The sequence below is a fragment of the Molothrus aeneus genome, chromosome Z (genome assembly GCF_037042795.1).
Source record: "Molothrus aeneus isolate 106 chromosome Z, BPBGC_Maene_1.0, whole genome shotgun sequence".
Taxonomy (NCBI): domain Eukaryota; kingdom Metazoa; phylum Chordata; class Aves; order Passeriformes; family Icteridae; genus Molothrus; species Molothrus aeneus.
In genome coordinates this window covers 10,319,353-10,336,747 of record NC_089680.1, presented here as the reverse complement: position 1 = coordinate 10,336,747, position 17,395 = coordinate 10,319,353, and the positions used below count along the sequence as shown (strand labels likewise).

The 17,395-nt window shown below is 41.9% G+C and overlaps 1 protein-coding gene across 1 annotated transcript; it reads left to right on the top strand.

Annotated features, from left to right (window-relative positions):
- The first annotated feature begins 808 nt into the window (after nucleotides 1-808).
- SLC45A2 (solute carrier family 45 member 2) lies at nucleotides 809-16,445 on the top strand. Its single transcript, XM_066569559.1, has 7 exons — nucleotides 809-1,247; nucleotides 2,345-2,521; nucleotides 5,819-6,144; nucleotides 9,967-10,110; nucleotides 11,337-11,460; nucleotides 12,296-12,501; nucleotides 16,221-16,445. Exons 1-7 carry the CDS (start codon nucleotides 809-811, stop codon nucleotides 16,443-16,445), a joined length of 1,641 nt encoding a protein of 546 aa, XP_066425656.1.
- Nucleotides 16,446-17,395: the final 950 nt, after the last annotated feature.

The following is a 17,395-nucleotide window of genomic DNA, read 5'->3' as shown; positions in this document are numbered from 1 at the left end:
TCATGGATAAGTTCTGAAACCAGAATAACTGATGTCAATTTAAAACCTTGTGTTTCTTCAGGATAGGCTGGATCAGCTGCCTCCCTCAGGTAGCTAACCTGAAAGGTACAGTTTGAGTAAGGTCAATACAGGTTTCTTTTAAGGCAAGTAAGACTGTTTAAAAAACCCTCTTATAAGTAATTCTGATACTCTCAGTTTTCAGAAACCAAGAAATAATCAGTTCTTTTGAGGGCAGTACGCAGCACATAAAAAAAGTACTCATCAGCTGCTGCTTGACAGATTCCTGCCAAGCGTTATATCTGCCTCTAAGGCTCCAGGGCAATGGATAGGTTCACTTACTCATCCTTATGAAGTGCCTTGAAATCCTCTTCCAGAGATATATGGATTTTTTCCCCCCAAGTTAGTCAGTAGGGAATGGTCTGATGCTCATGTTTGCTGAATGGGAAGATGAAGACTGGGTTCCTGGTGTCACTGCCATCTTACAGCAAGAGGAGCAGCTTTGTGCCAGGCTAATCCTGCGCCTGGACCATGTGATGTAGGTTCCCCTTGTATGTGTGCTTCATGCGTAAACAGTAATTCCTCAGTTGTGGATAGTCGGGAGCTGTGCAGACGCCCAAAAGCTCAGATCAGCTAATGTGAACACACGCTTCCCCGCCCCCTTCCTGGCATAACTTGTGATCGCAGAGCCATGAAAGTATGTGAGTCCCTCCCCCAGCACAGACCGATCCCACCCAGCTTATGATCTGGGCCCCATGTCAGCCAGAGCAGGCAGCACCAGCCTGCCACGGCGCTGCTCGCAGCCGGGGCTATGACCTTAACGAAAGAGAGCTTCCACAGGGCTCTCCTGCCCGCCTCTGGAGTGGCCAAGGCCGACATGGATGGCACCAGAGAGAAGGAGGAGGCTCCAAGGCAGGCAGTGATGAGGACTGGAGCAGCGGTGCCCAGGAGGCGAGCGGTGGGAAGGCTGGTCATGCACAGCATGGCCATGTTCGGACGGGAGTTCTGCTATGCCGTGGAGGCCGCCTTTGTCACGCCGGTGCTGCTCAGTGTAGGGCTGCCCAAGAACCTCTACAGCCTGGTGTGGCTCATCAGCCCTATCCTGGGCTTCGTGCTGCAGCCCGTGGTAGGTTCAGCCAGTGATCACTGCACCTGTAGCTGGGGCAGGAGGCGACCTTACATTCTGGGTCTGGGCATCATAATGCTGTTAGGCATGGCTTTGTACCTCAATGGGGACGTGATGATCTCAGGTGAGTGAGGGGCATGCGCTGTGCTGACAGACAAAACTCATCCTAGCCTTTCAAATCAGAAAAAGGAGAGGGGTTCCCCTTTTCCTTCTTAAAATGAACTGTTAAAATTTGGTATCATGTGACTCGGGTGCTGGGGAGCACTGTAATCTCTGTGTACATTCAATTCTAACACTGCATGTTATGTACCCTGTGCATACTGTTCTGTGGGCTGTGCATGCGATTGCAGTCTGTTGTATGTTGGTTTGGTTGCCTGATAAGCTCCTTCAGGTAAAGATTTGCTTAGGCCATAGAAGTTTTTATGAGCTAAGGTCTACCTTGTTAGCTTAAATGATAGTATTGTTTTTGTGATGTAATATGTACCCAAACTGAATCCCCGCTCATCCCTATTTCAGATGGATTAGTATTCAAAATACTCGCCTTGAATTATTGCAGCACTGGCTTGACTCTTGTGCCGTGCTGGTGAAAAACAAAAATCCATAACTTCTTGAAAACTCAGTTGCAGCTGAAACAAGCAAAATCAAATAGGAGTGACATCCATATTGTTACATTTTGGCTTGGGATGTAGCTTCTTAAAGTCTTGATACAAAGTTGTTGCTGACTAGGCAGATGGGGGAAGTGAGTTTTATGGACTGATTTATTCTCTCTTCCTCAATATTATTGATATATGCTTGATTTGAATATTTGAATATACTTGATTTCATTGACCCAGAGAGAGATGTTGCAGTCAACTCTTGATTATCTAAAACAATATAAGGGTTGGGCAAAGGGAATAAACTGAAAGTACTACAAAACGCATGTGTTAGGCTACCAGAGCATGCCTTGGAGGTGTTAAGGAATAGATTTAGGATAGCGATGCTCTTGGTTGTGGAGCTTGAAGCATTCTGAGCATGTGTTGGCTCAGGGCAGTAAGTCAGCCTAGCCCAGATCAGCACTACACAGATTCAGCTCTCCTGCTTCTCTGATGAGATTCTGGCATCACTGGACTCTCCTGTGCAACCAGTTGTTGTTTAGATTTTGAGGTGTCAGGAAAGGCTAAATGTGGTTTTGCAGAACATGGCGCTGTTGCTGTCAGAATGAGGGTGTTTTTCTTTTTTTAGCTTTCATCGCTGAGAGAGACAAGCAGCGGACGTGGGCAATAGTCATTACCATGCTGGGAGTAGTACTTTTTGATTTTGCAGCTGATTTTATTGATGGTCCAATCAAAGCATATTTATTTGATGTCTGCTGTCATCAGGATAAAGAGAAGGGTCTGCATTACCACGCCCTCTTTACAGGTACACTGATCCCTTCTTCTCCTCCCTGCCTCTCAAAGGAGGGGAAGGTAATTGCTTGAGTTTTATCCTCACTGTGTTTCTAATCTTGAAGGAACTGATCATCTGATCATGCACTTCAGTCACAGGACTTTTGTTGCTGGGTTTTCACTACTCCGGAGAACAGCAACTTGTGATTGCTGCTGCAAAAATTCTGAGGAAGGCTGCAGGCACAAATAATTACAGCAACACAGGCATGATTTAAGAATAGTTAGTTATTTTAAAATGTGAAATAGGGTTTGTCAGTTTGTTTTGGGTTTTTTTCAAGTTTTCGCTGAGGCAAAAATTAATGGATGTAGCTTGTTTCATTGCTATTGCACAGAAAAATAATGTTTTTGACTTGTCATGTGACATGCAACAAGAGCTGCAAAACCCCATTGATTCCCATTCTTCAGCAGTGCTCCAGTATGTGCTGCATAGAAACAGGAGTCCTGTGTAAAATTCAGAAATTCAAAACTCCCACAAAATAAGACCGAGTGGTTCAGTTCAAGTTCCTGCAAATGAAGTTAACAGCTTCATTTGTTTTTATACATTTTTTAAATGTTATTGAGTTACAGAAGGACATAAAACTGTTGGAACAAATTCTAAGGAGTGCCACAAAGTTGATAAGGGGACTGGAGCACCTCTCCCATGAAGATGGGCTGAGAAAGCTGGGGCTGTTCAGCCTGGAGAAGAGAAGGTTTTCTGGAGACCTCATAGGAACCTTCCAGTATCTGAAAGGGGGCCACAGGGAAGCTGGAGAGGGACTCTTCTTTAGGATGAGGGGAAATTTAGGCTGGATGTTAGGAAGAAATTATTCCCTGTGAAGGTGGTGAGACACTGGAATAAGTTGTCCATGGAGGTTATGGCTGACCAACCTTGTCAGTGTTCCAGGCCCGGTTGGATAAGGCCTTGAGCAGCCTGGTCTGGTTGGAGGCATCCCTGGATGGGTCTGGATGAACTCTAAGGTCCATCCCAACCCCTGAACATTGATTCCATGGAATCATCTGTACAATGTGAGCCCTGTGTTGAGGAAATGAACAGGGAAGACACATGAGGCCGTGTACCTGTGGAGTGACCCGGGAGGAACCTCCTGCCATGTCTGAGAGTAATCCCTGTGGAAGCACTAGACAAAAAGCAGACTACATGAGAAGTCATGCAATCTTTTTGCAGCAGATTTTTGTGGCTACTGAGCCCCCAGCAGGAGCAGAGACACATAAACTCAGTAGCAGTTACTGTGTTCAAGGAGGGAGGTGTAGTAGCTACTGACAAAGGCTGATTTTGGACACATGAAATACCTATATCCAGGAACACAGTTTATAAGGGAAGCTTAAAGCCACATGGGAATGAAATCTGTATTATCCATTAGAAACAGATAAAATGTTAAAGAAACACTTGTTTGGAAAAAGAGAGGAGTGAGTGTCTATGTATATTCAGCACAACTCTGGTTGCAATATTTTTTTTGGATGATACTAAAAAGTCTTCAAGTTTGAAGCTACAGATTTAGCTGATTCAGTGTACTGATCTGTGAAAAGGGATGTGAGACAAATAATGTGAAATAAGACAGAAATGGGGCAGAGTGTGTGACTTGGCCCAGCATCCTGTGCTCTCCACAGCAAGTTCATCTCAACCCTTCCTAACTGAAAGTTCCCTGGTCTGGTGCTGAAATCCTCCCTTGACTGGAGTTCTACAGCCTCCCAAGGCAGTCTTCTCCAGTAATTCACTGGCCTTGGTGTTTGTTTTCCTTAACTGTAACATTAATATAAATTCCCTACAGTTTACATTTATCATTCCCCATTTTATCCTTATTAGACACAGACAGCAATCTTCCCATTTCTTGTCCAGGTTCAGTTTTAGATATTGTTTCTTTCTCCTACTTTAGTTCCTCCTTTCCTTTTATACTTAATATTTCTGAGATTTTACTCTCCAGTTTGCTTTCAGTTTAGGGTTTGAACATGAAACTTGATAGCTTTGCAGTTATGAAACCCATGGCCACTTATTCAAGTGGAAGAAAGAGTGCACATGTTAACAATCAACATTCAGGCTGCATTCCAATATCATGATGCTTTTTTCAAAACAGCAAAATCATCGTCTAATGTCAAACATTCTGTCTGCAAGCATACACTGAAAATAACATTGTGTAGATTTTCTTTAAAAAGTTATTAATAGTGTAATTGTTTTTTATGAGAACAAGCAAGGATACAGTCCCCTGTGAAATGCCCGATAGTGCACAATGAAGGAGGGCCATAATCAGACCCAGGAGGGCAAAGAAGGTACAGAAAGCCCAGAACTAAATCAAAATCCCATGGTTTTGGGGGAAGCAAGTGCAGGTGCTGTTAGTTTTTGTTAGATGCAGGGCTTTGCTGTAGACTGTTATCAGTTCTCCTAATCAGAAGGGTAGAAATGCTTCTAATTTCTTGGGAAGTGCCTATCCCATGGAACTCCCAACCATCCATCCCCTAGTGCCACCTGGTTAAGAAGGTGTCAGGACCCTACAAAGGTGCCACCCCCACCAGAGCTCTGTGCTGAGTGTAACAGAGGGCACGTTCCTGTGCATCTCTGTGTGCACTTATAATAACAAAGAGAAGAATTGTAAAAAAACCAAACTTTCTGAAAACTGGATTTATTAACATCAAGGAACAAAGCAGCATTCTCATTTTACCCTTTAGTCTACCTCTTCTGAGAAAATTAGTAAATGGGATTACACGCTTACACTTGTTCCTTTCTGTTTTCTTTACCAAGTGGTGTTGTACTTGGATTTGTATAAGTAGAAAACAATGCCTTTTGCTTTATTTCCTTTTTTAGAAAAATTTCACATGGAGGCAGTATTTCTGTTTGGACTAAGCTAAATTCATTTTACAAATTCTAAACTATAGAAACTCTCAAAAGAATTTTAAAAATGTCTGTTCTGTGAAAATAAAAAAAGAAAACCACATTTTTCTTGTAGGATTTAATTTAGTTTTACTTGCATTATTTACCATTTCAAAGAAAATAGAGCTTGAAAGAGTCAAAAAAAGAGATGGACCCTATTTTGCTGTGTGTTCAGCCTATTTCTAGAGAGCTCTGCCTGACAGATCTGAGGAGAGTTTTCAAGAGATGTTTTAGTGACTGCTCATATATGTGTTTAGCTCAGTATTCCTATTTCTTGTGATAAATATCTGAAGAGTGATTATTCCATAATTTCTAGAGGGCATCACATATTGAGGGTATTATGTGCTCTTTGTTTATTTTGTCAATGCCAGTAGACATTTTTTTTTCCTTTTTTTTCTCCCATGATTGTAGGTTTGGGAGGAGCCCTGGGTTACCTTACAGGTGCTATGGATTGGGGTCAAACTATACTAGGATATACCTTGGCATCAGAATTCCAGGTGATTTTCTTCTTCGCAGCCTTGGTTCTCATAATCTGCCTTACCGTACATCTGTGCAGTATTCCTGAAGTCCCACTCAGATATGAAAACGAAGAGGCAGAGTTCTTGTTGGAAGAGACTGAACCCCATAGATACCACTCCATAGAGGAGGAAATAAGGAATGGTCACTTAAAATCAACATGTATGGAAATAAAGGCTGCAGCCAAGCCAGGGAAATGCGCGGCTGCGCCACGCACACAGGTGAGTGCAGAGGTGACTTTATAGCTTCTATCTTTGCATCCTTGGAGACCCCTTAATTAGCTAATGCTGATTGTTTGTAAGGCACAGGCACAGAAAAGAACCCTCCAACAGGATACAGTGACAGGAGAAAGTCTGCCTGCTTTTTTTTTTTCTTTTTTTTCCCTTTAGAAAGTATTGCCAGCAAGAGGCGTGAGACCAGCTAGTTCTGATGCACTGATCCATTGGCAGGGTATGAGGGAGAACCTGGCTCCATTTTCTGCTCAGTGTCAGTCTCCTGATGTCCTCCTCATGTGAATTTTGTAAATAGGATCTACTTTTTCCTTTAATCTTCGTATAATTAGCATAAAATTGTGGGCAAAGACTACAGACCATTAATCTTCGATGTAGGTCTCTAATTCTCACCACCAAAGTCCACATAGTTTTGTACATAATACTTGTGACATGTGTGACATTTGGATATTCTGCAACTCAGCATTTTATTGAGCACTAATGTGTTTAAAATTGCTACAGCAATTTTAAATTTTTTTAAATTGTCTACAGCAGTGCTACCTTGCTACCAGAGTTTGAGTTTTATTTTGAGTCATATTGTAGCTGAGCCTTTGGCAAAATTTTGAGCTGTGAGAAAGCAGTGAGTACTTTTAAATCCTCACTGTTATTTTGTTTCTGATGCATTTTTGTGAGAGATTTCTTCAACCTAAGGCATGTAAGAAGAGGTGAATCTACCAGAAAAATATCTGGAGAGCCCTCTTCTAGTATGGTGTTGAGAACTGGTCCAAACACATCCATTTTCTGTTCATGATTGTTTTTACGGTTTGTTTGATGACTTTTCGTGCTAGGAAATCCTCATGGCTACCCCATGGTACCCTAGGTAAACAAATATAACACAATAGTGGTGACACAATTGCTTCTCATTTTAATTTCATTTTGATTTCTTGGCATTATGCATATCAATCCCTGAAAGACTGATACAAAGGTTTGATAAATCAGGTAAAATATACTAAGCATGTACAAACAGTTATAAGTAGGAAAGCAATACTCTTGTTTAATCTGTAGGTAAAAGTGATCTATTATCTTTTACTGTTTGTAATTTGTTTTATAATAGCACTTGGTATTTCTAACTGGAAGAAAAATATTATGCAATTATTGAAATATTATTAAATTATTACAATATTATTAGATGCAAGACATATGAAATGAGCATTGCCTGATGATAATGCAAGGCAAACAGAGTGCGGCAGACAGCAAGGCAACAGCTGTGGGCAGAATCTGACAAGAGCACTGTGATGCTGTCTGAGCTTCCCCATCTCAGGCCAGCATGAGCACCCAGCATCCTTCACCAGCCCTGTTCACTCCGGGCATCCTCCAAATTGTCAGAGATGCTGAGCGTCATCGCCTGCTTGGACCATGTGGGCTCTAATAAAAAAGAAGGCAAATGAAGATGAGAGAGTGATGCAGTGAAAGTGGGGGGAGCAGACTGTGGTTTAGGGTAGCCTCTGCCTTGGGAAGAAATAATTCCCTGGAGTCAGTGACACGAGAAACGTGGCGTTCCATGTCTGACACCGGAGGTGAAGCTGTGGTGGCGAGCCTGTGCCATTGCCCTCCTCTCTGCCTGGGCTGGGCAGCCTGTTGGAGTCCCCCAGTGCTTTGATCAGTCTCATGTTTCTTTGATGAGCCTGTCTTTGTGTGCATGAATTCTAGACATTCACTGCTTTAATGATCTGTCTCCTGCGGCACATGTTTGCTGAGTCCATTCATTACCATAATCACTTCCTTGAATAAATGGTTTGGCTTCCTGTTTTTCTGTCTCTTTTTTATAATTGCAGGCATCACGGCTATACTTTTTCTAAATTAAGGCCTATGTTCTCACATGCTAATAGCTAACATGATTATTAATGAGATTTGACCTGTTACAGTATGAACAGACACCCAAAGCAATTAGCCTTGTATTCTTTTGAATGGTGCCAAATTATTCAGGGTCCACTGCCATAAAACCTGAGTCATATTGCTTCCTCTGTATTCTTACCATCTTATGCCCTGAGTTGTAGTGATTTTTTAGAGATTATTTGGTATTCTGAGCTTTTGAAGGATAAGGCGCTTAAACAGAGCCAAACTTCAGCACATTATTTAAAGTAGCATGCAGTTTGTGTGCTGGTATGTTTTAAATGTGTGCATTAAACATTTTTGGTTTCCATTTCCACTTTCTGGAATATCTAAATAGAAAGCAAACATTTCTATCTAGCTGTCAAATTACTGTTTGTAATCAGTGCAGTGTATTTTGTAATTCCATGACCTTATCTTAAAACTTTGATTGTAAAGTCTATTTTAAAAAGCAGGGTGGAAGAATTGCAAACTAAATAAAGCCAAGTCAAACGATAGTAATTATCCTTGAAATAACACTAATGAGTTAATCTGGAATTCTTTTGTTTTCTTTTTATAATTGTAGAAGAATATAAAGCTCACCCTGTTTAAAAAAAAGATGGTGATGCCAAATTCCAAGGGATTTGGACAATATACAGTCCAAGGTGGAAGTCAGCAACTTGAATTTTGGCATTCCTATGAGGATTATAAACCTCACACTGAAGCAAATTATTTTCCAACTTTATATGTGGTGATTCATAGAGTAGCTTGCAGCATAGCCTAGTTCAAAGGAAAGGAGATTTGTGAAAAGTATATACAAGACTGAAGAAAGAAAGGAAAAAATGACATCTTACAGCAAATTGAAGACAAGATCCAGTTCAGGAATTTTGAGTAAATTAGCATAACTTTTTCAGTTCTCCCACATTTCATAACATACATCTTCCCTTATCATCTCTCCAAACACTGTTGTCTTCAAATATCTTCAGAGAAAATTGGAAGTTTTCCACCATGCATAGTTAAAATAGTATATTTTTTCTCTTTAAAAGCAGTGAAGCATGCAGGAGCTTTAATACAGGAAGAATTATGTGTAAAAATACCTGATATCTAGCACATCTACAATAGTTTTAAAAAAAATTAGTAATACAAATGATCTGACAAATGTGACTGAAGAAGAAACTGAGAGTTTTGGGGCACAGAGGTGAGACAAGGAGGGAGATTACAAGGGGCCTTAAAGGCAGTGAGAAAATTTGATTTTCCTCATCAGTGAGATTTGTTAACCAGCACCAATTAAGTTTTGGTTATGAAATGAGTTATTTCTCCCTTGGTATGAGGTGTTCAGATGCTGGAGCTCACATTCTCTGTGTGCTACCATGGGGAACCACAGCTTCTCCCTGCTTCAAGGACAGAGCTTAGTGGAAACCTCATGGTATGCTCGAAGAGGTAGAAGTTTCCCTAGAAAAAGAAGTTTCCTAGGGAATTTAGGACATAGAATGGAAAGGGAATAAAAGGTCTCAGGAATCTGACACATTTTAATTTTCAGGAAGTATTTTGAGCACAACTTTCTTCTGTGGCAGCTTTAAATTTTCAGTGTAAAGCTGATGGTTTCTATAGAGAAATAACTATTGTTTCTTGTTGTTTCTGTTGTTGGTCCATTGGGTTTTTTTTTAACTCTCTGAGTCTGGCAGAAAATTTCCCTGTTATTCTACATGTAAATAATTGTCCTACTGATAATAACAGCAAAAAATGGTACATTCCTGCTGGTATACTCCATCTCTTCTATATATTTTATAGAATTTTATAAATTGAAGAAAACTCAGTACCCAAGCAACCCTTCCTAGCAAAAAATAAAAGACTTTGGAAGTTTAGCAATGAAAGATACTACTAAGGCCTTCTTTATTTGCTGTCAGCTATTTCATTAGCATTCAGGACAATAACACTGATTTATTCTTGAATATTTGCTTTTAGGAAAAGAGACAGATGACCCTTAAATCCCTGTTGAAGACACTTTTAAGCATGCCCTCCCACTATCGCTGCCTGTGTGTGAGCCACCTCTTTGGATGGATGGCTTTCCTATCCAACATGCTTTTCTTCACGGATTTCATGGGACAGGTAAAGCATAAAATACTCTTACAACTCTTTCCTTGTAGCATCTCCTCCTCTATCAAAAAAAGTGAAATGGTGTTACTATCCTGAGGAAATGACACTGGTGGCACAGCCATTTATATCTGGATGGCTCAACAATAGTTTTGTAAACCAGCTAATTAAGGTCAAGCCCTTGTTCCAAGCCTGTCTGGGGAAATCACTGGGGAAAACGTTTAGTATTTGCAAGGCTATTTGTGTCTAAATGTTCCAAGTGAAGCTCTCAGAGCTGGCCCAAACACATCCATTTTCCGTTTTGGTTTCAGAGCTGCTCCCAGCTGGGCAGGTTTTCTGTCTGGGCAGTGCTTGGACGCAGCTGGGCTTATCCTGGTGTGTGTGCAGCATCCCCACAAAGCCCCTCACCTGCACTGCAGCCTCCCTGGCCTCAGGATGCAGCTCTTTGCACACAGGGAGCTACTTGGTAGCAGAAAGTTTTATCTTCCTGCATTTGTCTGTCCTGAATCCCTTTTCTCAGCAGCTGTTTGCCTTCACAACACCCCCTGGTGCCTTTTCCGTGCCATTCCCAGGGACTGTATGTCCTTGACAGTGATTCTTGCCCGTATGGCTGTGTCTGCCTCCTTCCTTCCAGAGCACTAATATGGCCCTGGCACAAATCTCTCACTGCCACTCCCTGCTCTGCTGTGGTTCCCACACAGTATTCCCATTTCCTTACCTTTTTTGTCTTTTCAGGCAAGGCAAGAGGGAGGGTTTTTTTCCCTGCAGCATAGATGAACAACTGAAAGAAAAAAGTTTTGCTTGTCTAGAATAGTAACTGAATATGAGAATAACTGTGTGGGAAAATGAGTGTGTTGAGGAAAATCTGAAAGAGAAAACAGAAAAAAAAATTTGTAGATAAATTAGGGAAAGAAAGGCTAAGGCAAGAAGACTGAGAGAAGAGAGGAAGTTAGTTAGAAGTGAGACACCCAAAGGATAGAAGTGAAAATGAGCAGATTTAAAAATCTGTACAATAGACAGTCCAGGAAAAGGCAGAGGGTAAGAAATGAGGTAGAGCCTGGGATGTAACAGTCCAGGAGATGTGAGTGTGAAACCTGGAGAATTACAAATGGGTGGTTAGGACACTGGTCAACAGATCTCTTGGGTGCTCCCTACCAGGGATGGGGCCTGTGCCCATGAGAAGGAGGCAATCCCTACATGGTGCCATTCCTGCCTTCCGTGACTTTTGTGATGTCTTTTAGGTTGTGTACCACGGGAATCCCTATGCACCTCACAACTCCACACTTTACCTGACCTACAAAGCAGGGGTAGAGATGGGATGCTGGGGGCTGTGCATCAATGCAATTTCTTCATCAGTCTATTCTTGTAAGTACCCATGAATAAACTCCAACACTGTGTTTGCTGTTTGCCATTGTTCAAAAACCATAAGGGGATGCCAAATTACCTGGAATTTGTTCTACATTAAAGTTTTAAGGAATGTTACATTCTCAGCATTGTTAGAAATTCATATCTTAGCACCAACAGTTCCTGACCACATGATGAGGGGTGACTTTGGAATTAGGATATTGTCCTGCACATGAACGGACCCTGAACGCTGAAAATCATTCTGTAAATAAATGCCACACCAAATTCTTAGGTGCTCTTTCACCTAGCAATGCTGAAGTTGTGGGCTCTCAAAGGCGACCTCTTCCACGTTTGCATTCCCTGTGCAGAAGGTCTTGCCAGAAGCTTCAATCTTGCTCTCCAAAATTATGTGTAAACGTGCTAGCACAGCTGCCCAGGTAGATTTCACCACTTCCAAAGAATTAGAAAAAATCCTGATCTGAAAACTCAAATAAGTAGCATTTTGGGGGTTGATTTGAGCATCTAAAAGAGGCTTGAGGGAAATGTTTTCACCTTTGGAGCTTAACTGCAGGCATTTCTGTGTAGCCCTGCTGTGGATGAACTTCTATTCAGCACAAGTATCTCTGGGTGCAGCTGCAGTGCAAGCTGCAGGTTGAGCTCTGGGTGGTGTGAGCAAGTTTTCTTTGGCAAGTTTATACCCACAATAATTTGAGGTAACATCTAAAATCATTAAGATTATCTTCTTCATTGCATTTTACAAAATACAAGGGTTTTTTTTTTTCCTTAAAAGGAACTTCCTGATAAAACGTGACCTATTTATTTTAATCTTATCAGCATTTTCACTTTCTTTTCACAGACTTGCAGAAAGTCCTTCTGCCATACATAGGATTAAAGAGACTTTATTTCATGGGGTACCTACTTTTTGGACTGGGTACTGGATTAATTGGCTTGTTTCCCAATGTCTATTCCACTCTGGCTCTTTGTTCACTCTTTGGAGTCATGTCCAGCACACTGTACACAGTGCCATTCCACCTCATTGCAGAGTACCACAGGGAAGAAGAGGTGAGTGCAATGTCTCTAGAAGCATTAATTTTATATCTGTCTGTGTCTGTTCAACCTGTTTTGGGGGTAAACTGGATAGAAAGGAGCAGCTTTTAATTTTAATTTTGAACTTTTAACAATGACACATATGAATGGGAAGTTTCTGACAGAGAGAGTTAATATCCCAGCTCCAAACTCTCCAAACAGGCCTTCCACGAAACAAATAATTATTTATCATCACATCTGAAACAAAGCCAATCACAGAACGTGTTCAGGCAGTAAGCAGGTTGCTCCACTTGTGTTGTCTTCAAGTCCTACCTTCCTCATATCCTTCCTTCCAGCCACGTTAGCAGAGGACTTCTGGGGGCCTGAGGTTAATAACAAGCCTGTAAAGGCTGCTAGAATTTTCGGTTAACTTAAAAGTGTTACAAAAGCTTATTAGCTCTTAGCTAATAAACAAATGCCATTCAAGTAGAAACATCATTATATAGTTCAATATTAAATCATATACCACATACTCATTATCTTTCTAAATGTCTGTGGTTGGGTTTTCATCCTCCATGGCCTTAAATTCTGTTTCCAAGGAAAATCTGGAAAAACTTGCACTCCTTGTATCATGTTACTGGGCACATTAGGATCTTCATGTATTGTAAAGTGTTGAGTTCTTTAATGGAAAAGTCCTCTCAAGTCTCTTAAGTTAGTCAAACAGCTGGAAACAAGAAAGATTAAGGAGAGTTGGAAGAAATTAGGAAAAGTTCTCAGTATATCTTGGAACATCTGAAGAAATTAATAAAGGCAATGTTGAACCATTGGAAAACCACATAAAACATAGTTTTATGCAGCAAAGGGCTAGATCAAGTGCTAGACAACACGTCCTACTGTTTTGTACAGCTTTCACCAGCACCTTCTGGTGCTGAATGATGAACACAAATGAACTCTTTAATTATTCTACTGAATGCTAGGAGGAGGTCTCAAAGTGATTATTTCATATATATGATTAATAATTTTTTGGTTAATTTCTTTGCTCCTTCCAACAGGGAATGATTATGATGTGTTATAAATACAAAACAAAAAAACTGGGAATGAGCCCAGGTTAGGGTGAAATCTCAATTTTTACCTCAGGTCAGCCAACTCAGAGAGGAGGAGTAAATGCAAAATTTTTATCTGTTTTAAGACAGAAGTGAAATAAAATAAGCTAAAGTGTGCATGAACCTTACACTTAATTGGCCAATATATTAATCTGCTGCTTAAAAGACAACCAGTTGTTTCTTGTTTGGTGTATGTTATTTGCTATGACAGGTGTTAAATGATATATAATTCTACAATGGGTTGAGGTTTAGATCAAATCTTCTATAATGTACAAGACAGGAAAAAAAAAAAGAGTAAACATCAAGCACAAGAGTACATTCATTTATAGATTCATATATTTGTGGTCAGAACTATTGCCACATAGGAAGACTGGGAACAGCCCAGCAAAATAAATACAATTTATTTTCAAAGTGTCTAAAATTGAAGCCTTATCATTTCAGAACAAGGAGCAGACATCTTCCCCCACTATGCATTCTACCAAAATTATGTGCTGTGTTTTATAATGCTGCCATTTAAGCTCCTGTTCTGTGCTGCTGTTCCCTAGGATCCAAATTCAATTTTTTTTCTACTGGATTAGGAAGAGACTGTTTGTCTCCAGTACTTGTGAGCTTTGTGTAGCTCAAAGGCAAGGTAATAGGGTTTGCAAAAAGCAAAAAGCATCTTACTAGCTAAGAGAATTTGGATACCAGAACACTGCAGTGCCACTGGCCTGCAGTGTGGGAACTTCTTGTTGTTGGAATACAACCTCCCCCATTTAACAGCCTATGCAGGAAGAAAATAAATATGTCAATTATCACATAATTTTCCAATAAAACAGAGTAATTTCTTTCTGGAGGAAGGGACCCCCAGAGATCATGTAGATCCTTCTCAAAGAGGGCAACCTGAAGCCCCAGTTCTGGTTTGAGTGATTCCCTCTAGTTAACTTGCTCCAGTGACCCACCAGCTCACAGGGTGCTAATATGCAAGACACTTGTACATAATAAATGAGAACTTTTGCTCTGCTATGTATATCATAGCAGATACACAGATTAGTAATTAAAAGTGGTCCTCAGCAGTGTAGAAGAATCCCAGTATGGATGTTTGCTTTCAGGTTGCTTTCATCTCCAGCAATAAAAGTATTACATTTGTATTTTAGTACTGATTTCCTTTATGTGCATTGAGCCACAACTTCAGGCTACTGCCTATATGTGTGTGAGGCACATCAGCACTGCTGTAAAGCCTTTGGATGTGGTTCCTCACAACATCCTGCCCTGTAAAGTGAAAAGATGGATTTGATGAGTGGACTGTTGGATGGATAAGAAAGTGGTTGGATGGTCACATCCAGAGGGTTGTGGTCAATGACTCAGAATCCACATGGACATCAGAGACATGTGGTGCCCTCAAGGGTTTGCACTGGGACCAGTGTGATTCAATATCTTCTTTAATGACATAGATGAAAGGATTGCACACATGAAGGACAGGATGCCATCCAGAGGCACTCGGACAAGCTCAGGGAGTGGCCCAGGGGAATCTCACAAAGTTTAACAAGGCCAGGTGCAGGTCCTGCCCCTGGGCTGGGACAAGCCCTGGTGCCAGCACAGGCTGGGCATGAACAGCCCCAGAGCAGCCCTGCCCAGAAGGGCTTGGGGGTGCTGGGGGTGAGAGGCTGCACATGGCCCAGCCATGGCACTCACAGCCCAGAGAGCCAAACGTGTCCTGGGCTGCATCCAGAGCCCCGTGGGCAGCAGGGCAGGGAGGGGATTCTGCCCCTCTGCTCTGCTCTGCTGAGACCCACCTGGAGCACTGCATCCACCCTGGGCTCCCAGCACAGGAGGGACAGGGACCTGCTGGGGTGAGCCCAGAGCAGAGACACAAAAATGGTCACAGGGCTGCAGCACCTCTCCTGTGAGGAACAGCTGAGAGAATTGAGATTGTTCAGCCTGGAGAAGAGAAGGCTTCAGATTGGCACAATTGTGGATTCCCAGTATTTGAAGGGAGCTTGCAAGAAAGATGGCGAGGGGCTTTTCACAAGGGCACATAGTCATAGGACAATCAGGAATGGCTTCAAACTTAGAGTAAATTTAGGTTAGATATCAGGAAAAAATTATTTCGTGTGCAGGTGGTGAGGCACTGGATCAGTTGTCCAGAGAAGTTTTGGATGCCCCATCCCTGGAGGTGTTTAAGGCCAGGTTGGATGTACCTTTGAGCATCCTGGAAAGTGTCCCTGCTCACAAGAGAATTGGAAGATGATTTTTCAAGTTCCTTCCAATACAAACTATTCTGTGATTCTGTGATGATTCTTTGATAATATGATAGTATGGCTCCTTCAGCCATGAGTCAGAGCCAAATTATTTATGACAGTATGACCTGTACTGTTTAATGTCAGTTTGACAGAGCTCAAGTTGACCTGAACTTGAAAATCATGTATAGTTTTTCCAGTCAATTTCCAATTACTTCCTTAAGAAAAGGGATAGAGGGGAAAACTGCAAATGAGAAAAAATTTGGTGGAAGCTTGGAAAACTCCTGTTACTTAAAATCTCTGTGGTGTAAGAAGGGAGCAGTATGCGCTATTGACCTGCCCGCTACCCCGGGGCTGTAACAATGTCTCGGCCAAGAGCTGCGTGTGGCTGACACTGCCCGGTTCCTGGGGCTTGTCCTGTGCTTCTTTGCAGAGCCAGAAGCTGCAGGAAGGGGAGCAAGCAGGGGAGCACGAGCGCGGGAAGGGCATCGACTGTGCCGCCCTGACCTGCATGGTGCAGCTGGCCCAGATCATTCTGGGCGTGGGCCTGGGGCTCCTGGTCAGCGTGGCCGGCAGCGCCGTCACCATCATTTCGGCATCCACGGTGGCGCTGGCCGGCTGCTGCTTCGTGGCCTTCTGCATTCGCTACGTAGACTAGGGCTGCAAGAAGCCGTCGGAAGGGATCTCCCCGGGAGATGTTTTCTTTCTGGGTCAGTAGCACTGGTGGTGTTGCTGTGCTGACACCGCTGGCACGTCATCCTCTCTTACCTCCTTGGATCGGTTGCAATTCCAGAGCTTTATGAAATGGAGACTTGATAGAACTGGCTGCCTTATGCCTCGGACACACACACACACACACACACACACACACACTCCCCCACAGTGTGTTCACAGGCTGTGGCATGTGATGATGGTGTGTGTGGCCACGGTATCTTGATGCTCTACACCAGGAGTCATTATGGAACGCCTCATTACCAATTTGTGACAGTTAATGGGGATGAAGAATGTGATAAATTGAAGTAATATAAAAGGACAGAGTTAGAAAGAAAGTTTTTATTTATCTTGTTCTTCAAGTGTCCTAAGCTGGGGGCTGTCGCCTCCAGTAGTCAAAAGCTGCAGAAGATTCAAACAGGTGTCAGAGGCCATGTAGGGTACAGTTCTGTTATCATTAGTGGTACTGCTAAATGGGATCAGTTAATTACCAGCTACTGTCAAAAGCAGATTTGAGTGTGAAAAATGACTGGAATATAAAAAAGATTGAAGCTTATTGTTTAAAAGCATTACTGTAAAGTAATTATCTTGTACTGGATACTGCTGCTTCTGTATGAACAAAGTGAAAGTACTGGCTGAGCTTGTCAGGAAAGTCTGCTTTGCAGATCCATGCATAGGTACCTAAAAATCTGTCTATGGGAAACAGCTGCCATTCCTTCCTTCTTTAAAAAGTGGCTTCTCAGTTCTGATGCTGTAATTGAAAAAATGAACTTGGCCAATGGAAGGATTTAGCATCTGGGTGACCACATAAATCTTGACATTGGTTATTACAGCATTTACCTTAAAGTAGAATCTCTCTTTTCTCTGTTTTCCTTCATGCTTTGCCTGAAATGTTAT

Bases quoted from the DNA above. Each gene is read 5' to 3' on its own strand.
- SLC45A2 (XM_066569559.1), top strand. From the start codon at position 809: ATGACCTTAACGAAAGAGAGCTTCCACAGGGCTCTCCTGCCCGCCTCT. The intron at 6,145-9,966 runs GTGAGTGCAGAG...ATTTGCTTTTAG, and splicing joins CGGCTGCGCCACGCACACAG to GAAAAGAGACAGATGACCCT. The intron at 10,111-11,336 runs GTAAAGCATAAA...GATGTCTTTTAG, and splicing joins TCACGGATTTCATGGGACAG to GTTGTGTACCACGGGAATCC.